This window comes from Phalangium opilio, unplaced genomic scaffold, assembly GCF_054372755.1.
Source record: "Phalangium opilio isolate 3A_F unplaced genomic scaffold, DU_Popi_V2 ptg000344l_1, whole genome shotgun sequence".
NCBI lineage: Eukaryota > Metazoa > Arthropoda > Arachnida > Opiliones > Phalangiidae > Phalangium > Phalangium opilio.
In genome coordinates, this window is record NW_028324227.1 from 3,235,107 (window position 1) to 3,262,112 (window position 27,006).

At 35.8% G+C, this 27,006-nt stretch overlaps 1 protein-coding gene and 1 long non-coding RNA gene across 2 annotated transcripts in view; one reads left to right on the forward strand and one right to left on the reverse strand.

Annotated features, from left to right (window-relative positions):
* The first annotated feature begins 1,742 nt into the window (after positions 1 to 1,742).
* The window catches only part of LOC149610102 (high affinity cAMP-specific and IBMX-insensitive 3',5'-cyclic phosphodiesterase 8B-like), a 39,501-nt gene continuing 14,237 nt past the window's right edge, over positions 1,743 to 27,006 (forward strand). The window contains exon 1 of the mRNA XM_089860034.1: positions 1,743 to 1,997. Coding sequence (XP_089716160.1) covers positions 1,743 to 1,997 — 255 coding nt within the window. The remainder of the gene's footprint in view (positions 1,998 to 27,006) is intronic.
* Positions 1,846 to 5,467, reverse strand: LOC149610103 (uncharacterized). Its single transcript, XR_016376912.1, has 3 exons — positions 5,219 to 5,467; positions 4,963 to 5,148; positions 1,846 to 1,975 (listed from the first exon to the last, which is right to left on the reverse strand). It is a non-coding gene; the product is annotated as an uncharacterized LOC149610103 (long non-coding RNA).

Consider the following 27,006-nt stretch of genomic DNA (forward strand, 5'->3'; position numbering starts at 1 on the left):
GAAGTCTATTCACGCTTTGACATCAATGAACGTTTTTCTCCGATTAATTAATGTCGATATTCGAGACTAGGAACACTTCATAGGCGAGTTAAACAATTTCACCCGCAGTAAAAAACTGTTGGATAAAGGTAACGTAGATGTGCCCTTGCTGAAACCGAAAAAAATCAGCTTGGAATAAGCAATACTCTTGAGGTATTCACGAAGCTCTCCTCAAGTAGAATTTAGAATAAAAGAACTCAACCTCTCACTCGACCCCACATACGTGCTCATACCTTTTTTCGCGCATAATACTAAGAAGAGCGAGCGGGGAAGTCGCTAACGCGAAAAACAGAAGCTAATAATGATAGAAGCGAGACCGGAGAATGGGTGGTCACGGTTTAGAAAGAGGATAGAGAACTTGCTCGAGTTCGGAGCCAAAGTCGGCCGAGATACGCAACAACTCAACTCGCCGCGTTTACTGTTCATAGTGGCTGTACTACGTCGTAATGATATCGTCGAAAATATGTTACTTCAATTGATAAACTTCCTACTCTAACTAATAGAAGCCAAAACTCGAGGCGTCAGGATAACGAGGCTAAACGGGCTCGACCACGGCGGCCGGTCCAGGGACTCGCAAACTTGGGAAAGTAAAGCTTCCCTCCCATTCCATTCGAGTCTCTCGCAGGTGGCGCGAGAGACTCTACGAGCTTACTATCTTCCGGTCGGGTGGGAAAGCAGAAAAGGGTGTTGGAGAAAACGTCGTTTCTGCCTTGTCAACCCGATTGCGGGCAAAATATTCCTTCGCTCGACAAGGAGCGAATGAGTCGGGCGGCCGCGCACGGCGCCATATCGCAAAGATAGACAAGATACACTGAGCAGAGAGAGAGGGAATGTTTTTTATTCTTCCTTTATATATGCCAGTAACAGTAGTCTTTCCGGCCATCCTTGTCTCTTCCGGATGCTTACGAGTTTTCATCCCCAAAACCACTTCTCCCCACCTTTCCACGTAAATAAATTTATCCTAAAATGATGGCAAAAGTCTATTTGAAAGACAGATTTAAAATTTGCTCCGCGTTTCGGAGAAACACTTTGGAAAAATCTATTATTTTAAAATGCTTAACTACAAAATAATCTTGAAATAATAATATTCTGGATAAGTTCCAATTCGGGTAAGTAAGAGTCTTTAAGTAAACGCTTATCATCCAAAAGGAACTCTGCAAAGAGAGGAAGGAAGCGAAAGAAGGAGAAGAAAAAATGAATCGCCTTGGGAACTTGTTGTAGTTGTTAAAAGCTTTTCGGTGCGTTATTATTGTAATCGCGCGTTATACTAAAGGAACGTAAAACATTATCAGAGAAGACACACGATGAAGGAGAAGAAATATTATCTTTAAAAAATTACCCCGAGGTACCTGTTGAAATTGAACCAAGATAAATAAATGTCGACTGAGAGATACGAAAGTCGAATTCATTATCTCTCGGAACATTTGATATCGTGTAGTTTCAGACGACACTCTCCACAGCGCGACACAGTCTTTCGTCTTTCATTTTCTACTTACAATCCAAACTATTCCCGGGCGAACTGCGCGAATGTTCCGAAACAGCGTTAGTAGCATGAACGCCTTCCACGGACACTTTGAGGACGCTGGACAAATCGAGGACAAATAGACGCGGACGGTACAATAGTGCGAGACAATTACAAAGGGGTTCCGTCCAGGGGAGGCTCTGGCGTGATTCGAAAGAGAAACGATACAAGTTTTGTAGGCATGGGTTGTACGCCGAGTAGCCACTCCGGTAGTGAGCCATCGTCCAGCAATTACTTAGGTGGAAACGAGACCGGGACAGTCGGAAACCACAGCGACGGAATACCCGGACAGTTCAGAGCCACTCCGGGCTCGATTCCGGACGCGACGGACCCGTCGGTCAAGAAACCAACAACCCTTTTTACCAATCCCCTTCCAAGAAGCGATTCTAACTCCATCAATCCTTCGGATCCTTCCTGGAATGCCATGATAGAGAAAGTAAGCTCATTTACATATATATATATATTTCTTCTATAAGTTAATATAACGCATCGGAAGGTCATTTGGTAAAGAAACTTCTCACCGGCAGACCAACGCGTGTTTTGGGAAAAAATCAGTTGAGATTTTATTTAATTGAAAATATTTCGAGGTTTTTAAATTTTACGAATTTCTCAACAAATTTATCGCGAATATCTACAAATATATTTTACTCGTAATCTTTGTACACCTTGCGACGATGTTCAAGGACGAAATAAGATCCAAATTATACTACAACTTCTTACTGATATACTTCTGATACAATTGGCACTATTCGTTTTCCCGTTAGCATTCCAACCTTCTTTGAATAATCCGATATATAAAATTTCGATCAATACATTGCTTAATAAAACATCAAGAAAAGTATGGCAAAAGTAGATATCTCATTTCATGCCACTCACGTACCACTCGGAATAAAATAGCTTGCCAGAGACCGTTTGGAAAAAAAAATTTTGGGGCAAAAAAAAAAAAAGAATATATCTTTAAAAAACCCTAAAAATTTCCATTTTATTCAATAATTCGTTCATAAAAATTGAATAAACATTCCTCCCAAAATGATTGATTCTTTTCTTATCAGATAAACCTTATTAACCAATAGCGCGTGGAAATATCCAAATATAAAAAGCCCTTCAGCGTTGAAACGCTGCTTGGGAAAAGTCAACATATCATAGTGAATTTTAAAGGGAAAATGAAGCAGGAACTAAAATCAGAAATATTGACAAAAATGTCACAACTCTCAAAACAATACGTAGATAAATACAGTGAGCGTGAGCAAAAGGGTGAAGACTAAGATTACAAGAGATACGTCTAAAACCCTTATAGTAGTCCAAATATATATCTAAATAATACCGAAAGTTCATAAGATATGTTCATCCATAAGTTTGTCACTGGTTAGTGAGAGATTGTCATGAAATGGCCTAAGTGAAACGTCATAGATACTCGTAAAGCGGCTCCTGTTGAGACGCTGTAAAAGACTAAGTACAGACTAAATAGGAAGATGTACTGCAAAACCGAGTGTAGTCAATTGTCACTTGTCATTCTGGAACTAGCTCTCAGTAAGTCTCTGCCATTACGTAGTATAGGTGGTGTCATACTTACAGAACATATCTTATAAACTTATGATAATACCAAATATATACTTCAAAATATATTCAATTAACTATGCTTTGGAATTTCATAAAGTATGATATCTTACCTTCTCTTTAGAGTATAGTAATATGTCGCGTATATTGCCTGGAGGGATTTAAAGTACTGGGTCATGCCAAGTATAAAACACGGGAGATGAACTACCCTACTTGTAATTCTCGTTACTATACTACTTTAGTAAAGCTAGTACGGTGTAATTAACACTCGGAAACAAGTTTTTCATTATTATAGTCTCCATCGGCATCCTTCTTTCCCCCCGTGCAACAAATTAGGGTTGAGGAATTTCGGTTTTTACGTAACGGAGTAAGCGTAAAACGGTGTTAAGTGATTTTAATTTATTTTTTTTCTCTCTCAAAACGTATTAAAACTCAATTTACCTTAATCTATAAACGAGATTTCGCGAGAGGTTGGATACTAAATGACGGAGATTATTATGTTTTCTAAATGGAATATAGTTCGAGAACGACGCGAGAATTGACTACACTCGGTAATTTTGCAGTCCATCTTCCTAATTAGTCTGTTCTAAGCCTTTGACAGTGCCTCACCAGGCGTCGCTTTACCCTGAATCTATGACCTACGTCACTTCATGACAAGCTCTAATTTGTAACCAGTGACAAACTTATGGAACGTATCTTATGAACTTATGGTGTCAGGGAGTGTCAGACCTCTCGATACAATGTTAGCCGCGAGTAAATTTATTAACACGATACATGGCTATAACGATATTATTCGACAGCCTATTTAGTAGAGGACAAACTATAGTATAGGTAGATGTTATCGAAAACTTCATTGATAATGAACGTAAAGTTTTCGCTTCCCCTCCAACTCCCTTTTTCTTCTAGCTTGGAGATTGCGTTATTTCTTTTTCCTAATCACTATGGTTTCCAACATATTTCACTTAAGTTGAAATGTTATTTTGTAATCGTAAAGATACTTATAAAATAATCTTTTACAAAACCTTATAAGTGAAAAAATTAATCTCCATTTCATTCATTTTAGTTTGCTATATACGTAGTAACGCTTCTATTCTATACCTTGCCTTTAATTACAAAGGTTAAAACTCTCTTCTCTATCCTGAAGAGGCTATAGCATGCATTAAAACCAGGAAAACATAACTGGAGCCCTAGAGATACCTTGCAAGCTTATAAAAACCTATTTTTAATCTGAAAAGGATCCTGTAGTATAATTGCGATAGTCTAAAATTAAATCAGACATTATCGGCTTAATCCCTTAAAGTGTATAATAATCTATAGTTCGATAAGATTGGTAATATGACAATTGGCCATATGTCTAATCAGCGCCACTAGCGGATGGTCTGAAAACTACTCCCATAGAGTCTAGGTATATTTAAGCGGGTTTGCAGAATTTCCGTCAGATGGCGCGGCGTTCGAGCCACCTGGCGGAAATTCTGCAAACCCGCTTAAATATACCTAGACTCTATGGGAGTAGTTTTCAGACCATCCACTAGTGGCGCTGATTAGACATATGGCCAATTCAGTTTAGTAATACAAAATCAAATCCTGAACAAAGAATTGTCTAATCAACACCAATGCTGATGAAATGTTTCAATATTATAAATTGAATTCAATTTCAGTATGTTGGGTGCAACGATTTCTAAGAAGAAACTTTATCAGAGGTACACAACGTTACATACAATCATAACGGGAAGTAATACACGTCGAAATGAGTGTTTTCCTAAGCGGGGATTAGCTTTTAAATATCATTTGGCGACCAGTTGCTTTTGTAAAAGTTTATTTTTAGCTATCTAGATCGCACTTACTTGTATACAAGACGGGGGAGAGTGTTTAGAGCGTAAATCCCTCGTGGGAGAATGGCTCTTTCATCTTCTCTCCATCCCACTGCACGCGCTCTTCAGCCTCCTGAGCCTTCTCAACATATTCCGAAGTACATATAACGTTTTTGACAAAACACATAACACGAACGCGTTTAACAAGTACTTAAAACTCTGTAAGAAAGGAAGAAAGGCGTTGAAACCTTTAAGAGGCATGCAGATTTTAAACTGAGATAATATTTACGTTTAAAACTATTCTTTAACGGACCTTAGAAGAGTGTGTACAGAGAACCTAAATTGTTTCCGGTACAGAAGTTTGTAGTAAAGTTTCCAAGTTTAAACTTCGAGAGAGCGGGTCAATAAACTTTTCTAATCAACGCAAAATTCTTCGCAGTTTTCTTTACAATTTAGTGTATAGAGCTGGAGTATTTATTGACCAATCTTCACAGAATTCCAAAAGAAAAGCCGACTTTCGGGGTTTATTAGATGTGGTATATCTTTATAGCGCCTGTAGAAATGTTTCTCTCGCAACACGCCGGTGTTTAGGGGCAAAGTACATCACAAACGTTATTCTTTAAGCTATAACCAACAATCTACAGTACATTAGAAAACTGTATTGCACAGTGGAGTGGTTTTGTTAATTATTTCAGCAATTAACCAAGGCCCAGACTCATTTATAATTGCGGAAATTTGCTAAGATATTACGACTAATTTACGGAAAGTAAATCCAATTTAAAACCACGGTTTTAATTGACCATGACACTTGTTTAATTAGGTAATAAATTCATCGCATTTTCTAAAAGCTCAGCGCCTTTAGGGTTAAAAATACGTATAAATTCTAGATTTATGAGTTAGTTACAGATTTACTGAGTTTACGTAAGTTCTGGGACAAAAATAGACGGGTTTACGTGAGTTTACAACTATTGAAAAGAAAAAAAAACACACTAGGCCTATGGAGAAGTTTAAAAAAAGAAAGAAAAGTTACGACGAGGATATAGTCCAAGATACCCAAGTTTTTGAAACTAAACCAAATCAAACATTAACCACAGTTCGTTTAAGCAAAGGGTTTAAAGTACAAAGATTATAAATCTGTACACATTTTGAAAAATAAGAAATAAATTGGCAAGGAAACGAGTCTCTACGACGACAGACATAAAATATATCGTAAAATATTCTCTCCTAAAAAAAAAAGAAGAAATGCGAGGACGTTATTAACATTCTAGCTACGTAGGGCCAAAAATGGTAGTTGTCTAAATAGCGTCTACTTCGCGTGAATAAGCGGAATCAAGTATAGATTCGTATTACGTCACATATATGTAGTTGGTGTATTCATATATTTGTTATAAACAAAATAATCTAGCTCGGTTAAGGATTAGATATTGCGTTGTAAGTTAAACAATTTCTAAATTATCACAAACAAAATTCAATAGATAATATTAAGTAATTCCATTTCAAGTAATATAATAAAATGAGATTCTAGTAGCTAGGCGGACAGAGTAGAATTCGAGGTATTTAAAATTTTAGAACTTCATATACTGATAAAGCCACTATTTACTAGGCAGGAATATGAATGAGAAGGCAAATTAGGAATGGCGGCAAAACTAATAGTCTTAATAACCTACACTATAGACATAAAGCTACACCTAGGCCGAATCCTTTACACTATGTCATTGCGAATGCATGAATGAATTTAGCCATCCAAGAATATTCGTCCGAGGCATTTACTTACCAAGTGTAAATCAGCTATGAGAACACCGCATCCGTTAGAGGGATGGGCTTTGGAGAGTTCTCGCTCAACAGTTGCCAATAAAGGACATTGAGTGTCGCCTTCCGGTATGCGTCCTATCCCCTGTTTTTGATTGAAATATGGAGAACCTACATATTGAAAAGGAAATTTCAACAAATAAATATAAAACTAAATTATTCGAGGAATTTCTAAAATGCTTTGTGTCTACTCCATTTCCTTACACTCTTTATGGTGGAGGATCATATAGGGAACTATAGCACCACCATTGAGAGATATCGGAACTAATGATGATAGCTGGAATCCCAGTTCAATGTGGGGAATGATAAGACCTTTGGGAGTTCGAAACCTAACTGGACCTCATGAGCTTTTAGCCAATGTACCATGTAAACACGCGTTTGCTCAAAAACTTGTTCTAAAGAGAGATCATGAGGTCAAACTCGTACTAAGCCAATGAACCTATATTTGCTTGCCATATGTCAGCAATGTAGCAATTCAATCGTCTCGGAAAAATTGCTTAAATTCATCGTCAACTCGGTAGCGAGTTTTCTAAACACTTGGCTACGTTGATAGTATAGGGCACACGCTTTTAGCAGCAACTATTCTGGATTTAATCTCCTTTTGTAAACTGACATCGGCGAAAAGGGGTCTCTCGCGTCGTGTTTATATTTTATTTACTAGTTTAACATTGGTGGAGTGGGTGAATCGAGGGTGGGCGGCGGCGGGCAGTCGAGTGCCTTTTCGAGGAATGATTATGTGAATTAGATGGATGAGAGCGATCCTTTGCCAGAGTTTATTGAAAGTGTCTTTTAATGGGATACTTCGCGAACATAAAGGAAGTTTGGCAAATTGCCCGAGTTGTATTATCGTGGTAGTGACACAGTGACTTCGAAGCACTATTTCAGAGTGAATTTCAGGGCTCAAGAAATTAAAACACATACGAGAGCTTTGATTAATCGAAGAAAATCGATAAGCTGAAATTGTAAACATGCCCAAGTTACACTTAATTTCACTACATTTATTGAAGGATTTGGTTCTCAATATTCCTCCAATGACTACTTTTTTTTCATGTTTACATTTTAAAATGAAGTGATTCTTTGCAAAGTTTATCATAGTATTAATTAGAAAGATTTAGTCCGCGGATTCGAGCGAATATCAACGAAGATAATAGGAAAATTGAAGTGTAGTTAACAGAATTTTATATCGTTTGTTTAAATATACCCTTAAAAATTAATACAAATGATGTTATTGTTAGGACAAATATTCCCAAACTGCATCTCAAGGAGGAAATATTGTTAATAATTAAAATCCCGGAACTGGAGCGCGCTCGATGCATTTAAAGCCAACGATTCGATGATGGATTGATCCCCTTTCCCTCGAGTTATAAGCGTGGGCGAATTAGCGCCAAGAGCTCTTGTATCTCCTTAAGCTCTCTCAAATTGAATATATCGGAATCGTAATCATCTAGGGCGCCTTAATTAAGACTTACTATCTTTTGGCAACACCGCTCAAATAGAATTAAATAGAATCAAAATTCCCAAGAAAGTACGTGTCCCCTAAGATGTTCGGGTCGAAAGGTGGGAAGTTAAAATTGACTATGAACATAAACAGGAAAGTTTGCAGTCTACTTCAAGATAAATAAAATTTTAAGTAAATCTTAAAATTCGATTTGTATGCTTTGTTTACCTCGAAGCATTTAAATATTTTCAGATGAATTTGTTTAGGTCTCAAATTTTTAACTAAAACACATTGTAACTTCGTTGAGAGCTTTGGGATTTCTGCTTAATTTTTCGGGGGAATGCTTTGCAATTAGGGAAAGAAAAGTTTAAAGAGGATATTTTGGTCTATTAGATTTGCCTGGGCAGTGATTCGCAGCACTGAATCATTGTCCAAAACTTTAGTTCACCGAACGATTATATTATCAATTTTATTGATTATGTATTATGCATCAAAAAAATAAAAAAAAAAATCGTTTCATCGGAGAATTGAAGCATTATACGATAGATTTCAAGCACCATTTTATACATTGCACTATAACTGAGACGAACTTTATTGTCATTTAGTTCTGAATATGACATTTTAAGCTTTGTTTGCTCATCACGACGACACTTTATAAATTAAGCCACTTCGGAATAAACGAAATTTTAAAGGCAAACAAAAGAGTTATATTTTGTCACGAAAGTTTTGAAAATATTGGACTAGGGAATTTCGATTTTAATCTTCGTAGTCGTTAATAAAATGAGGTCCGATAAAAAATTTGGTTAACTAAAACTGCGAGAAGGAAATTCTTTGCCCAAACAATTAGATACTTTTAAATTATAGCGTTTTAGGAAGAGATGGGGAAAATGTCATTGGAAAATAAAAGTAATGACAATACAAAAGAATCATTAATCAAACGTCCATATTCGTTTTTAGTTACTAGCGAATTTAGAATATTAATGGACTTTATACCTTTTTCTTTGTAGTACACTTTACTGAAATTGCATCTTCTCTATATTTGAGAGAATGTTTATTGTATGTTTGTTCCTTATGCACAGTTTGTTATCATTAACACTAGTTTTAGGTTTTTATGGAAGATATCTTATGAAACTTATGGAACGGTTATTCAACTTTCGCTCCAGTGAAATAAATTTTTGCTCTAAGCTCTTTCATTTCACCACGGAAAAAATATCGCTGGTCTTCTACGAAAATAAGCTCTTTATTAAGGGGATTAATTTCATCCTAGAAGAGTTATAGGGGAGAGAGTAGAAGTTCCTCAAAAGAAGCTTGGGTCGTTCTAGAGCTATAGGTTACTTCAACCCCCCTCAAACAAAAGCCCCGGTATATACACTTTGTTTTTAAAACGATATATGATACGGTCAAAAAGTATAAAAGCTATTCAAAATTTTAATTATACGCTCTTTAAAACAACGCATGGTTATTAATAGATCATATTTCCATCCCTAATTGGATCTCATTAGATGGGAGAGTGTCTCAGAGTGAGTGGCGACCTTTCTGAAGAGCAATTTAAAAAAAGATTCTAAAATTTAATAGTGTTTTAATTGCAGGGATAATTAATTTCGTCTTTATTACGTCGCCAGTCTTAGACTTTAATGTTAAAACGCAACTGGATTTTATGGACTTTTGATAATGTATATTTATATTCAGATTTAGACCAAAATTAATGTCTGGATGTGCGTATTACTATAAATTCATAAGATAATTCCGTAAGTTTGTCACTGGTTAATGAGAGCTTGTCATGAAGTGACGTAGGTCATAGATTCTCGTAAAGCGACGCCTGGTGAGGCGCTGTCAAAGGCTTTGTACAGACTAAATAGAAAGATGGACTGAAAAAGTAAAGAAGTGTAACCAATTCTCACGTCGTTCTCGAACTTGCTCGAGCTGTAAGTCTCTAGCATTACGAAGTATAGGTAGCGTCATTCTTATGGAACGTATCTTATAAACTTATAGTATTAAGGAGAGCGCTTTGATGTAGTTATAAAAGCCTATCCCAATTTAGAAGGGTTCTTAAAAGTACAAAGAAAATCTGCACTTAAAATATTTCCATTAGTGTTTTTTACTTATCTATATACTATTTGAGCAGCTTAGAAATTATAAAAATTAGCATGGAAGTTTATCAATTGATTATTTTTACCATCTCTCGGTGAACGAGAGAGAGAGAGAGAGAGAGAAAGCCACTCAAACACTACAAAAAGACTTGAGGGTACTAGACCTTCTTTACCCCAAATATCAGCTCGCCAACGCAAATTAAGTTATACCATAAAAAAGGCTGACATTCCCATTTCCGCGTTCTAATTACGATCTTAACAAGCATCAAGCCAAACAGGGGAAGGAAACATAAAAAACTGCAAAGCAAATTCCAAAAATATTTACATAAATTTTACTCCACAGCAGTTCGTTAGCGAAGTTTCCATCTTGAAGCCCCTGCAGGCTAATAACGGCCGGAGCGCGGAATTTGGATGGGTAAAATATGTTAATAACTAAAGACAAAATTGGCCTGTTTCAAAAGTCGGGTTCGAGTTGCCAATAATAATATGATTATTTTCTATAGTAAGAGACTCTAAAAGTGAAGCTGTTCATGAATGTCTAATTCTCGAGTGTCCATGCGTCTTGTTTACGGCATGCAATGCTGTTTTCTCTTAAGCCTTAACCAAACCACACAATATTTGATTATTTAAAATAAAAATAAAAATAAAATTCACAGCTTAACTCTAGCTTTCAACTCCTTAAGGTTGTCGCAATTTGAATGGTTTCCATATTAAGATGTTTTCTCACTTTGAAGTGCCACATTTAAGTATGCATTTTTGAATGATATATTGCTTTATTACCCAAGTAAAAATATGTAAAATAAGACAATTTAGCTACTAAATTTCAAGAACTTAACCCTTGGTAAGCATTTACAGGGTTATTTACCCCATCTAAACTCCATGAATTTCTCTCGACACGTTATATACTAAAATATTGCTCCCGCTTGGTGGCATAAGCCTAAATAAATAAGATTCTATAGGAAATAGTTGGGATGCCGTTGTTCAAATAAAAGAGAGAAAGTAGCGGAGAAACGGTAACCATGGTAACCTTTAGTCTAAGAGAGAGCCAACGGAAGGATGAAGGAGCAAGAGAGATTAAAAGGTGAAGTTCAACCAAGCGGTCGCTCTTAATGGTTCCGTTTTATCCCGCTACAGAGGGATAATATTAGAAATTTCACCAGAGATAGCGAAGCATTATAGACCCTCATAATTCTCAAAAATAACCTAACAGTTCTTTAAGCGGAACTAAAACTCTTGCTAGAACTTATCGATTAAGCCTTAGAAAGAGACCGCTAAAGTGAAAAGCAATTACAAAGTTACAAATCAAACTAATAAAAAATAAAAACTATAGTTTGAGTTAGGTTCACCTGGTGAGGCGCTATCAAAAGGCTTAAGACTAAATAGGAAGATGGACTGCAAAACCGAGTGTAGTCAAAGCTCGTGTAGTTCTCGAACTAGCTCTCACTAAGTCCTTAGCATTACGAAGCATGGATAGGGTCAAACGACATCGTTTCTTGAAAATTTCAAACTATCCATTCTTACACGATGCTAAAGGCGCATTATGGGTTTCGAAAGACGTTTTGGCCAACGTTCCATAATAGACGGGTGATTTAAACAAGAGTCTCATCTCAGGTTACTTTGGTATTAGGTATCAAGAGACTAAAGGAATGTGAGATCAAGTAAGCGGGCCGGACGATATTATACCCGTCTTATATGTCAACGGTGAAAACAAGAAGACTTTGCAAGGGCAGTTTCTCGAGTAGCATATACCGTTGACGCGAGACCATACCGTAAAGTTGTCCATCATGCATAGTACGGGAGGGCAATCAATCCTTGCGAACTTTAACCTTCAAATTCATTGTTAAGTTGAGGCTTTGAAAATAAAAAATAACACAAAATTGTTCTCTTAACAATTAAGCTGTAATACCAGGAATTTTTTTTTCAAAGTTTGGAAAACAGCAGTTTTTACGCCCACCTATTTGAAAGGGCCGCCCCAGAGCTTTGCGACTTGATGTCTTTTCCCCTAGAGCCGGCTCTAAGTAATACCTCATTAGAAGTAAATCAATGGCCTTACTTGGCTTTTAATCTTACTATACTAGAGTCCTTATAGACGTAGAATAAGAGGAAAATACCCCCTTTAATGACCTCCGTATATCTCCCCAAAGATACAAAATTGAAAAAAAAAAACGGGCCCTCTTCCCGGAAACCAATCTAATACATTAGAGAATTCTGCATCCTTTTCCATTCCGAAAGGAAAATTTTTCTTCTTTAAAATAGCTTTTTTTTTAAAAAAAACCTCCTTTTTTCTGATTGAAATGTATTTTTAATATTAATTTTCTCAGAGTTTAATTTAATTCAATTCCATTTCAATCTCAAAATCAGAGAGAATTTTTAATCTATAAATTCAATTGGCCCTTCCATCAATTACTTAATAACCAACACCCAAACCCTCCTTGGTTATTTCCCTCGTGCCAAGAAGCAACGCCAGATGGAGCCCAATTTCACTACAAGCGGTATAAGCTAGCCGCCTCTCACTCCCTCTAGCGGTGCATATTATCACGAAAGAAATAACCCAAGAAGGCGACCCCGCGCCCCTGTCTATAAACTCTTCCTACAGTCGATATTATCTAAATATTTTCATTAATTATTAAGATTTCGATTTCAAATACAGACTTCAAGTCAGGTACTTTTGCTAATCATTACTAGGCCTATCATTAAAAGTCAACAATAAAGAAAGTCTCATTCCCAAAAGAAGAGCGTAGTGATGAGGTTACGTATGATTAAATTCGCCCACGCGCGACAAATCGAATTCCGAGCGGCAGAAGTAGATCCCAATTTGCATACGGCAGCCAAGACGGGACCTATAAGGAAAAAAATGAGAAAAGAGAGATTGGAAGAGCGAGATGAAGAGAGAGAAAGAGAAAACGTCTTCGTTTAATACCTGAGGATGAAGGTACAGTTTATTCTACGAGCAAAAAAATATATGTAAGACTTTCCTGTCTTAAGGGGTGTAATCGCCTTGTTTCGATTCTCGACAAGAAAAACTTGCAAAAGCAAACTCTTAAGGCCAATCGGAAAGATCAATATTGTGAATACCCCCATTTTCTGTCTGCAGTTTTTTATATATACTACTTTCATCTATATAAAACATTCTTTTTGTCACCAAAAACGCCTTGAGCTAGCTTCGCGGGGATGTCTCTAAGGGAACGCAAAGCCTGCTGGGATAAAAAGGAAACAGGGTGTATTTACAAGACTATTTTCCCCGCGGCTTTTTATATAGAAACCTTTTAATAACATTATTCAGTGTCAACAGAAGGTTTAAGAGAATTATGGTATAAACATACGTTGTGGTTAATTAGTTTTAATGAATTTTTTTAATCGATTGTTTAAATTAAATACATTTTTAATATTTTTCTGGAGAAATAATATAAATGTAGTTTATGTATATATACTTTATATTTTTAAATACGAACTTTTGCTAATTTCATCAAACTACGTTAAAGTCTGGTTATTACAATTCAACAATGGAATTTGATTAACTTCGGGTACTTCTAATAGTTTAAACAGTTTTTTTTTCGAGATTAAATTTAATTTGGCAAAACGTCTTGTCATTTTCCAGCGTTTTCCGTGTATATTTAATAATGATGTTTAACTTTGAGGAAAGTTTTGGTCGTATAGACTAACAGACCTATTTAATCTGATCGAAAGAGCGTGTTACTGTGCGGTGGTAATATGATTGATGCGGCCTTGAATGTGCATAAAAGAGTGAATTGCTTTCTTTTTCTCTTCTCCCGATACTCTGACGTTGTAGGCCACTTTCGAAGTTATGTTATGCTTATATGAAAATTAAAGGGCCTTGTTAGTTTTTGATATTAGAACTTTGTGTAAGAAAGAAAAGGAGCTAAAACGGTTTACTTGTTTAGGTATTAAGCTACATGAGAAAATGGGGTACATTTATAAATCAATATCTGTCAAGAATTGAAGTCTATCAATAAGAAAGTAATCGAACATCACAATTATTATTAAAGAAATGATTTATCAATCGAATTTGTCCGTGGTGTCGGACATTTAACGTAATATTCTTTTGCCATAAACGAAATGTCTAATCTCTTTCGAAATAATTTAAAACATGAAAAATCTTTGCAGTCCCGCCTGGGTACTGTCCAAACCCTTGGACTTTCCAAGGAAACGACTGTCCCGTGTCAAAAATGAAATATACGACTGTTTGTACCTACATTAGACAAAATCTATTCATTTTGACGCTTTTATCAAGATGACGTCTTAATTTCTCCTTGCTAGGGCCAACTAGTTTAACCTTGACCGCTATGGTAGGACGTTCGTATTTTTGTACGAGCCAGAATGAGAAATAAGGCAAATGTCAACTTAGCTGTGCCAGTTTTTAAAATTAATTGCTTGGAATCTACTGGCCTTGTGGCCACTTAATTGAAAATGTTCCAAGATTAACAATTTTAAGTGGCCAATTTCCATTTTTCAATTAAAGTGCTTGGGCTCTACTGGTCACATGACCAGTTTTAAAATATCCATATTTCTCAGCCTGGTACTGCGATCTATAGGGAAAATGGTGTTGAAGTAGAACTCCAATGCAGTGTTGTGCTCAGATTCAATCACCAATCATTTCTTATCACTAAGGGAAGGAAAACCGTTCCCATTTAACATAAACTTTCGTTTATAAACGATAAGGTTCGAAATCACTAACGCAGCTATTTTTTCAGTATCCGTTTTAACGTTTATATAGTACAAGGTATCTGAAATCGACTTTCAGGAGGTCAAATTTTAGATACAAATATTTTGCTCGATACTCTCTCTACAGGAGGTTTTCTTTACATTAATATATTGTCGTAATTTGATATACGAGAAACTTTCAGACAACTCTAATATACAGGGTGTTTCTGAATAGTCTGGCATAAATTAAGGGGGATGACTCAAAGAACATCCCGTTCCAGACTTACCAGAAACTCCCTGTATATTTAATTTATGGGTTATTATATACGCTTTAAAGAGAGACTGAATATTTCAACCAAACTTATTTGTAATAAAGCTGAGTCCTTGAAACTGAGTCAAAGTATTGAAATTAAACAATGGTATCTTTTGTTTATTATTTTCATAATTAAGTGGCAAAGAAATAATCGTTAAATTTAAATAGACAGCAGAAAAAATAAACACCTTACCAAGTCGTAAACAAACGGGGTTGTTAACGTGATCAGAAATTATTATAAACGAAAGTGATAAGGTAACCTTTCAGAGTAAAAGAATTAATGTAAATCTTTCCATTTAAAACCAGTTTTTACATTTTTAACAAATAGCAATGTTGAGTTCAATATATTTTTCAATGAAAGTATGTTGGCTTTTGTATTGAATAACTTAAGAAATCAATAAATTAGCGTATAATATTTGAAAATTAGCCAAAATTTAATTTAATTATGTGAAGGCAGGTAAAAGTTATTAGCGCTCACCTTTAAGATTGTGTTTCAAAAAGTCTAGAGCAATTAAAACTCCATTTAGTTTTAAACTAATAGCCGGCCTTGCGAATAACATTAAATATTTATATATTTACGCCAAAGGGTTTTCCGTTTGTTTTTTCATTATTTATTAGGTAACCATACTTAGCATAAATTATTCAGGACTTCCTCAATGGGCGACAGCATCCTAACTTTTACTATTAAAACAATTACCGGTAGACACGCGGCGCTATATGAAAAGGAAAAATATAGTAAATTAAAACCGATTGACGTCATCATAATAAAATTTGTACACCCATCTTTCCCCCACTCTTATTTAAAAAAAAATAAATTACCATTTTTTAGAATTTATTAAAAACAAGATTATCAAATTTCATCACTGAAAAAAACTCTTACTTATCCTTCTTTAAAAAAGGGTCGCGTTTAAAGTGTCAGTGACGTTGCTTAGAAGAAAATGTATACTTTCTCGTAACGTAAATATTACGAAATGTTTCTTTCTAACGGTGTTTAAAAGAATATTACTATAACCGTTTCTATGGGTCATTGCATTTTTGCAAGAGCTTTTTAAGGGACTCCTTTCTATACAGCAAACTCTTCATTATCGTCAAGGATATGGTTGGATTTTAAAGCATTTTTTGTCTGGAGAAAACATTAATTTACACATAAAATTTCTCTAATTGTTCATTCATTTATATATTATTTCACCTTCACTTTAAAAAAAAAACTTGTTATAACACCCTAATATAAGAGTAAAGGTTTCAAATTTAACTCTTTTTTCCTCCTACGGCCACGGGGCTTAGGCTCTTAAGAATGTCAAAAAGAGTAATTGATTCTTTAAAGATCAAATATAGTAGGAGGGTCTTACAAAAGTTCCCTCCAATCCAAATAATTATAACTATTTAAAACCCTAATAAATAAAACGTTACGTATTAAACAAATTCCATACTTTCAGCTTAAACCCTTATAAGCCTATTTCATTTTTAAAAATTATCCAGGCGGAAAATACGTTTTGAAATGATACTTAGTATAAGGGGGGCGTATATATTAAAATTGTTTTTCTGAATTTTTATTATTGATTATATGACGAAATAAATAACAAAATAATAAATTTAATATTAATATTAATCTCGTGTACTAAACTATCCGACCTTGGTCCGTGATATTACTTATTATTATTTTCCCATCGAAAAAGTGTACGGTCATGCATTGCCAGGAGCCTCGCAGTTGCGGAGGGCTATATGATGAAAATGGAACAATACTTCTACCTAAAATAATACGCCATTCATTTAAGTGAGGGGCTGAAAAAAATTCTTTTTGTAAATGATACCATACATTGTACAGTTTTCCACCGAGTCTATCGGGGTGGTGGTGTTCAATTCGAAAGTCATCGAAGCTTTAGTTGGATGAAAAGCAACCGACCCACACACACACACATACGGACCTTTCCGCTCGCGAGTTTGAAGAATTTTTTTGGTCGTCCCCAAACAGTTCGTTATCGAGTTATTTCGGAAAGAGAAAAATCAGGAAAAATCCAATTTCGCGAGTGGTACGTATGCGCTTCAACGGAGCAAACGGAGAAGAAGAAGAAAAGGAGAAAAAGTTACAAATTGGGTGAAAACATCCATTTCCATTTTTACCCCCTAAAAAAACCCAGCTACAGACTGCAGGGGTGAAAATTTTAACAATATTGGATAAAGAAAAATATTTAGCATAGGGGGCTATATTTATTTATTTTTCTCCGTAAACTCGAACCTTTTCTGTGCGGTAAAATGAGCAAGAAACCGTGTTTAAAGTTGAAAATACCTCCTCGAACTCTAGAGGATACTTCCGAGGTTACTTTGGATTCGGAAGAAAGATCTGACTCTGAATGGGTAAGCATTTCTTTTCTTGGGTGGGGAAAAAAGAGGCGCTCAGTGGTAAGCACTTTTTCGAGATTTTGGAAGCTGGATATCAATAAACCGATAAACCTTTCTATTTCCTAACCGCGTAACCATGTTATGGTAATGACATAAAGGGATAGAGAAATCGTATTCTTAAGAGGTTCAAATTTACAGGTAAAGAGGTAGAGTAGTGCTCACCAAGACACCGTGCAATATTTAACAAATAAATTTGAAAATAATACAAGATAACTTTGGTAAAAGTAACTCGAGGATAACAAACTATACTTGAGTAGAAAACACAAGCTATGTATTTCAAATTACAAGAGCAATTTCAGCTTAAACTAAGATTAATCGACTTTTATTTGAAGTCTATATTGACCAGGGATGGAGAGTTATTAGCATTGTTTAGTTCTGAAAGACCCAGTTTATGAATTTTTATACAAATTTTCAAGGAATGATATTTTCAGTTATATTCACAATTAGTGAAGTGATCTGAGCTTATAAAAGATCTAAGCGGCTCAATAAACAACGTAGTATGTAACCTTAGTATAATTAAGTATAATTAATCTTTTAAAGAACCCTAAATTAAAGTTAATTGAAATATTAAACACCAGGCTTAAAATAAAAGCAAGTATTTAACAATGGCAACGAAGATACTATTTAACAACTTGCAAAGTATATAAAAACTCTCCATATTTATTAAGCACCTATCCATTACGGTTCCAGCTTCTCATTAAAAGTAGATGAAGAAACCTTAACGCGTTTTAAATATAAATATGTTTTTCGCATCGCAAGAATCGCGTCCTAGATTCGGAGATTTATAAGTAACATTAAATAAATATAATTCCATTTGCAATTTGTTTTTCAAAGAAGCAAAAAGAGACATAACCAATTACGTAGAAACATTCCTAGCTAGGCGGTTCCTGCAATAAAACATTTAGCTAGCCAGACATTACGTTGGCTTGGGATTCTGGCGTAAAAATAGATAACAACATACGGCGAGTTTCGTCTGAACTTTAAAAATAACGGAGGTAAATAGGAAAGATATAATTTGAGAACTTTTTTTTTCTTCTTAAAAATAGCTTTCTCTTTGCAAAACGGCTTGTCAAAACATTTCAAATGCACAGAACTTTCTTTCGGCTGGCCTGAAGTTGAAATAAAAAAGAAATCACCTAAAGTCGGTTTTAGCTCTGTAACATCTTTAGTAGCAAAAAGGGGGCGAACTGTACACGTCAAAGAGTTGTTGGGCGCTTAAAGGGTAGTTAAAACAAGTGAATTTTTATAGTAGAAAATAGAGATATTCCATATAATTAGCGCTAAATATTACTCAAGCTTTAGCCTGAACGCCAGTGCTAGGCGGGTGAAAATATTTCATCTTCTTTCATTCAACAGAAAATAAAACCTTATTAGTCTTTAGGAAACTCTTCGTGGTTTCCAGTCCATTAAAACCATCGTTCAGAGGCTGATAACTTAGCTAGGCCTAGTTTATAATAAACAAATTTTAAATGTAACCCTTCCCTTAAACACTTAACGCTCAATCTAGAACTTTAAACGCATTCAGTGGTATGTATATATATTGTGTTGTCTTCTCTTTAAACTCCGTTTATTTTTCGGAAGAGGAGAGGATGGAGACTTAGGAATAGGAGAAGGAGGAGGAATTTGGGATGGAAATAAATGACGTCATTGAAACTGGGAGAGGGTGTTAAGGAGATCCGTGGAATGGAGCCTTTAGCGTCGAAAGGAGGCCAAACTTAAATTGATGACGGAGGAAAGTTTGGTGCGGCGCGAAGCGTGCTTGAAAATTAATTGGAGAGTCCGAACTATAAACTAAGAATTTCGCTGGCGTCTTCTTATACGCGACTTTCTAGGAAGACTCTTTTCTTAACTAATGAGATGAGATGGGACTATTATAAAGAGTACAGTACAGTAGATTTTCGCTGTAAAACCGCCGCCACCTTCTCGCTCTCCATTAAAAGAGAGAGGAGAGTTAGTAAAGAAAGCGCTTAGAGAATTTAGCTCCGGAAATAACCATCAACCAACCCTTTTATCGCTACATTAGAAAGGATATCGCCTTGAATATTTGATTAAAAATTTACAAGGTTCGGTATATAAACACGCATGCGTCGCTAGAAACACGTAACAGGTGGATCGTTGTAATGATCGAATCAAGGCAAGGGAAAGTCAAACTTAAGTGATGCCTGAAATTGCCGTTCTGTTTATTGCCACAAAATTACTTTTATGACTGAGAATCAGGTCAATATTTAAACTTGACAGTTTATTAAAGGGAACGGAATCACATAAGCAATTCTGGAGGGGACACGCAGTTCGATTAGTCGGTGTTTATGTTACTAGTATCTTTCACCGTACTAAAGAGACTACTCGTAATCTTAGCTCTTTGGTAGTTCTGTTGATCATGAGAGCAAGGCTCTTCATATGAGCGATTGGTTGAGGTATGGTTTCGACAAGATAACCGTAAAAACTGCAAAGCAAAGTGCATAATGGGCCAGCATTAGATTCATTATTAAGTCGACTCTAACAAAATTTAAGCTAAGCACTAGTAACTAAACAGAAAAATAGTCTGCACATTGATTACTAATTTTTCTAGCCTAGAAAAAGCGCGAATTTCTTCTATAACAACCGTGAATAAAAATATAAACAGGTTCAATAATATTGTACAGTTTAAATTAACATTTTGCATCTCCGATTGCACGAAGCTCAATAAACAGTGATTACCCATCTAATACCACTGCGGTTGTATGCGAGAAAATTATTTATTAAAAGCTGTTTTGTTGCGACTCGCGAGAGGGTATGCCAGAACGTTCCTCGTGGTCTTATAAGCCATTTTATGCTTCCGAAGTTTTATATTCGGGAGAGAAAAAGGGGTAAATGTTATTAGAAGGCGGTAAAGCTCTTCCCAGCTAGGTTCTTACAGTGAATGGCAGAAAAGAAAGAATGAAAAAAAAAAAAAAAAAAAGTACCGGCGAGGAAAAACATATCGGTTTTCCTTTGGGACTAAAAATCAATAGAGCTGAACCGAACTCGATATATACGGAATACAACGAACGAATAAGAGGTTAGTTCTAACGCCCTCCGTTACCGGACAACACGAGAAAAGAATAAAACTAATATAACAGACTCTACTATGAAGGGGAATGGAGATATACGAGTGTAATGTCGTCAGGTTATTGTCATCCAAAGGAGAAACTCCAGTCAGAACCCTAAACCTATATACAGTTAGAAAGAACCGCGTGAAATCGAACAGGGTCGCCATAGCTTCGAATCGACGAAAGAAAAGGGCAGATTAGGGTTAGGAAACGTCTTATTTCTTATACGTTACTTTCAAGTCATTCGATATTTGTCAAATCTTTTTGCGAATGTGGCTTATTATGGCGATACCCGAGAGAGAGAGATTTCATGGCTTTATAGGAAAAAGCCAAATAATGACAGGGCTTTTAGTTTAGTAAAGGAATTGGTTTTTCTTTTTTATAGTTTTGGAGAAGCTATGGGAATTAAGTGAAAGCTTTGAGAAAGAGAATTTTGTGTGTGTGTGACGATATTGTGGTGATACTGTACTATCTGTTTCGGGTCAAACTTGGTAGTTTTCCTTGCGTGAGATAATCTAGTTGCTTCTAATTAGTGTATTCGTACTAATACGTTTATTAATTAAGTAATCCGACCTGTATATGGGTTTAGAAACTCGTACTACTCGGCTTACCTATTAAACCTTAATTAGATATTAACCAATAGACGCGTTTGAAATTTTAGATTTATAATAAAAACGAATAATATTTAAAGATAAGTCTGAAGAAACTTTGTATGAAAATTCATTCTTGTATGAGGTTATATTTTAGACTAATAATTATTAAGTCGAGTTCAATAATACTCCTCCCTCTACTATTGTAAAGTGACCCAAATTTTCCCCTAACAATTTCCATGTCAAAGGGCCTCAAAACTCTTGATTTTAAAAGCAAAAATTTTACTAATGCAGCAGCAAATCATTTCAAACAGTATTTGTTCCCTATAAAAATAAAAGGGTACCCCGTAAAACGGTTTCAAATTCTTTAAAACAGTTCACGATTAGAAAATGGAAAGAAGAACTAAGATTTCAAAACTCGTTATTTTTCCCTCAAAAGAAAAAAAAGGAACCATTTCTTTTACTTTTGAAAAAAAAAATGAAAAACGCCCAACTCTCGACCTACACAGTTTTTAGGTTGCGAAATAAGCTAGGAGGTATTTTGTATTTTCTTGTTATAGTTGATATTGCATTATTCATGAAGTTTGTTGTACTATCTAGCTAGTAAAATATTGATCTCTCTTTCCATAAAAATATAAATCTGTCTTCACTTGGCTTCTGGTTTATAAAGTAAATAAAAACTAAGCGTTATTGGCTGACAGCGGACGAAAGTACGGAGTGCTTTCTAAGCAAATTGTTTCCTCAAGAAAAAAACATTCGTGACAGCTCAGTACTTCGATATTATAAAATTCCATGAAAACATAAGACGGGATGCCAATCCCTGAATTTTTGAAGGAGGATTTAGGTTCTCAAAAGAAGGAAATTATTTGAAGTAAAAAAGTTAATATTTTCTAGAGAAATTTGGTATTTCAGGAATAAATTTGGACCTTTTTGAAAAATGAATGATGATTTCTGAATTAGATGAGGGTATTTTCATTCGTCACCTCTAGACCGAATTTCTATTTTTGCGTTCATTCAAACGAATACACTTAAAGTCCAATATAAACTTACGGCCAAACTGATGACAATCTACGGAGTTTCAAAAATTATCGGTACAAAGAGGCATCAACTCTCTTTTTTACGTTCATTTTGGAAGAGGCATATATTACGTCAAGTAACCAACTTCTAATTTGACGAATAAGCCCAACTAGTACGTGGATTATTCCTTATCTATTGGATCGAGTGTTTGTCTATCGAACAAAACAGCAAAGAAATAATAAAAAAAGAAGAGCGGTTATAAATGAGAGACGGAGATGCGAGTAAAAGGGAAGAGAATTGCATTAATGGGAAAAGAGAAGACGCTCCTGAAAGATAAGATTGGGAGCATCTTGGGATCGTTGCCGAAGAGATTCCGGAATAATAGAGACTCCTATCTCGATAATAGGAGGAAAAGGAGAGGATGGGAGCGGTGGGAAATGATTTCAAACCGAGTAGGGGCTCAAGGGGATGAATTGACGAAGTAGGATTTCAATCCAAAATAGAGTGGAAAGGGAGTAAGCAATCCGAGACTTTATCCTGTCCATAAGATGGAGTTTGAGAGCTAGAAAACCGAGAACCTCCGGAATCGTTATTCAAGTAGGGCGCTCAAATTCAAATCGAATCAAAATGTTTGGTCCGATACTTGAAAATGAAACGAACCTTTGCAGCATAGGGTGCGGCAAGTGCGTGGCGTTGATTTTTAACGAAAGCCACCACACGGAGATCAGGGCGCGCCTGGAAAAGGTCACGGGGTTGATGCACCGGATCTTTTTCACGTTTACAAGAATACATTTCGGTTTTGATCCCGAAATTGCTACCTGAGATCCAAGTCTTGTTTTGACGTGTGCGTGAAACGGGGGGAAAAATCAATAAATTGGCAAAAGATCTAGAAGTTTTCAGAGTTGGAAAGGGCAAACGATATATCGATTAAATAATGAAGAGGTGTTTGGTCTTAAAATACGAAAGGTGAAACCGGAAAAGGAAGAGATTAAAATACAAGAACTATAGAAACGTGGCGTGTCTTGAAGCTATTTCCATGGTAATTTTAAGCCTAATGCGAACATAGACCCCATCAGTGACGCCCACAAAGCTATGAAATTAGTAAATAAACTATTTGACACCTGAAATAAAGTATTATTCTAACTTTTGACATTTAACCTTTAAATACTGTTAGATGTCATCGCAATATTTTTAAATCTTTTCAAATTACACCAGTCACATTCCAACTAATTCTCCCCAAATCAATATCCAGTATTATTTCTCCTTCCATACCCTTATCCCCGAGGGCATGGACAAATTTCCAAAATCTCCTAAAATTGCTGTAGAGTCTCGAGAATCCTACAACTCCTGGTGTCCGACCCCTCGATCAATTGTATTTACTATAATCAACTCGATCCCTTTGCCAATTCAAATTCCAAGCGCGTATAATTGTTAGACAGTTTGGAAACTAGTTCAATAAAGGCAGAATTATGACACATCCCTGACCTAATGGAAACGCTAATCAGATTGTTAAAGAGAAATGCCGGAAACGCGGGAAGATTCGGTATAGGAGAGGAGAGAGAGTAAAGTTTGGCTTAACTGTCCGTGATGTATATTTTATAGCCAATGTCAACTTATTTTGGAACAATAGGATGGCCAGAGGTGAAATAGACAGGCGTTCAGTTGTCACATAGCATTTGGAAACTATTTGTTCAAAGCGTCGCGTTTTCCCCTGATCTGCCCTTTTCCCTCGGGGACGATCGAGCGATTTTGAATTTAAATTCTCAGGACGCGAGTTTGACAAGGAACGTTATCTCTCTCTCTCTCTCTTCGCCTTCCTTCCTCATATATATACACTATGTAGTACACGCATCTTCTCCGCTTTCTACTACTCTTGCTTCCGGAAAATCGTTCAAAATATAGGGATGCTTTTCGTTTTAAAATATTCCGTATTCTCTCACACTATATTGAAAGGAGGTAGCCCGTAAGTCTCATCTCTTTTGAGCGCCAATGTCATAGATATATGAAGTTTATTAAATGTTCAGTGAAGGAATGAAATAATTCCTACAATCTGTAACACAGAACTCGCGTGCCACAGGGAGGAGTATAGAAAAGGATAAGAATTGCACGCGCTTTTTTGGACTGACAACCGTACATCTTAACTCCCACAACTGAAGATAGGGGGATGGGGAAATTGGTTATCGCTTATCACGGTCTAAGTGGCATCAGAGTTCTCGCAAAACTGACGCTACGAACTGCCCTCTCGTGAGAATCTTGATAAGTAAAAAAAGCGTCCGTTGGTTGTAGTTCCTCAACCAGCACGAAATTTTTTAACTAGTACGTTTTGAGTTGCAGAGAGGGCGCAAAATAGTGCTCAATATACAAACAGTGACCCACGTGACAGGCAGAAACCAATTTATTCCTCTTCAACACCCTTTCTCCCACCCTGGGTGTCTAGGCTCGAGGTGTAAAATACTAAGCCTAGTTCACCCCACAATTTGACTCCATTTCTACTCCTCCCTGGTTACACTTATGCCAGTAGCATTTCATAGTAGAATTTAAGTGTAATTTTCCGATCATTGAGTGGCGACCATTTTTTGAAATGAATTATTTCAGTTTATCTATGATCTCCATCGCGACGGACAAAAATCGATAAGCTTATAAAAGGGATTGAATAGAGTTTTCGGATGGTCTAGAAAACTCTCCAATGATTTTCTAAAATAGCGATGGGGCTTTAGTAGAGCTCGAAGGATTGTCAGGGATTTGACAGTGCCCTACTTCTCCTTCCTTGTTAATAGTTTGCTCCTCTAATTATTAACTATTACGGGTTTTAATGTGATGCGTGGGGTTTCAAACATACTACAGTCAAAGGAGTATAATTCAGACATGTTAGAACTTTAGAGGGTTGCCACAACGCGCGTCCCGTGTTCCCTTGTGGGTTTAAAATTTTGATGGAGGACTAATTAAGCGTTTTAATTATCTATTTAGATTGAATATCTCCCTAGTCATTACGCGTCCTGATCAGCAAGCGTCGAATTTCGAATATTGCGTACTAATGTTTTATTCAGTCAATTATATATAATCAGTGAAATTAGTTGGCTTTTCGGTTATTTTCAATTTGTAATAGGCGACTAATTGAAAGGTTTCATTAATTTTTTTTAATTTACTATTATTATTGGAGAAATTTGGGGTTTTAATAAGTTGAACTGATGCAACTTTCCAGTACATTTTAGCCTCGGTTAGTATACTTTTTACGAGTTGAGTTTCATAATTTTGACACTAGTTATTTAGGGAAGACTGTATCAAATATCTAAATAAACTCGTATAGATTAAGACCATAGAAGACTTTCACAGTAATTGAAACCACACTTTTCATGAGAAATACAGAAAAAAGCTTTGTGTAAGATCTAAAAAACCAATTTATCGATTGCGTCCGACGTTAGAAAACGTCTTCTACTGTAAACAATAGTCATAGGAAAGACGAGACTCGAATAACAATAACTAAGGAAAGATAGATCCATCCCCCTATTTCAAATCCTTCCCATTTTATTCTCAAGTATGACACGAAACTTAATAGAATACGACATCTTTCCCCTTTTTTCACATCACCATCATCCATTGTTTCTTGCCGTATTAAATATGAAGCTTGGATTCTGAGAGTCTCTTCCGAAGAAAAATGAGATTATAAGAAACTCTTGTGTACTCGAGAATCATCTTAAGAAAATGCTTCTGTTGTGTCCCTATAAAACTCTAAACTCATCCTATCGAAAGAGTGGCCTACAACAACCTAGGGTCACCTCCCGAATGGCGGCTGACCGGCTGTAACAATGCTTCAATTGTTTAACACACCACAAGTACTTAGGGTCTCTCGTAAATTTAACCAAATGAAAACGAGCGGATTTTTTTGGTGCAAATGTTAGAAATTTTCAGTGTTGATTAAGGACAAGACGTGTGGCAGTGGATTAATTACTGGATTATACTAGTGACGTTTATGTAACCATTAGGCAACTTAATAAAAACAGGAGTGACTGACAGTGAATGACAGAGAAGCTGACTTTAATAAATGGATGGGGATGATTTTGGATTATTATGCAACAGAAATTTATTAAACGCTGAATTCAGAGATTTCAGTGTACCTGGGTAGATCAAAAATCATCACGCCATTTGCTCAATCATCCAATGGGATTCAAGCCCCACTGAACCATCTTATTTTTGTAGAAGAAAATGTTGAGGTATCACTCGGATAATTTAAATTATACATTTTAAGAGAATATAAATTAGAAATAATTCTACACCTAATTAAATTTGAATGAAGTTCGTCACTAAAGGTTATAAGGCACCTACAATCATGGCAAAAACATCCACCCACGCTCACCATCTATGTCGTCCCACGAGAGCTAAGCTAACCCTAAACTGACAAGTTGAATTTTGAGTAACAAGAGCATCAGCAAAGTTAAAGAGTATTTTTTTACCCTAGTTCCTCTAGAGTATTTCTTCTTCTGGGATTCTATTTTTTTATTTATACTCTTCCTCAAGAAGTAAGGGCTTCTCTACAAAATTTAATCAGAAACCCAAGACCTTCATGGGGTCTTTTAGATCGCGGATCGTAAAAGGGAATTTTTACCTGCGCGACAGAGAATTTATTTTAATAGAGAAACCCGCATTTTTTTTTTTTCGTTTTACTTTTAATGAAATTGGATGTGATTGAAAA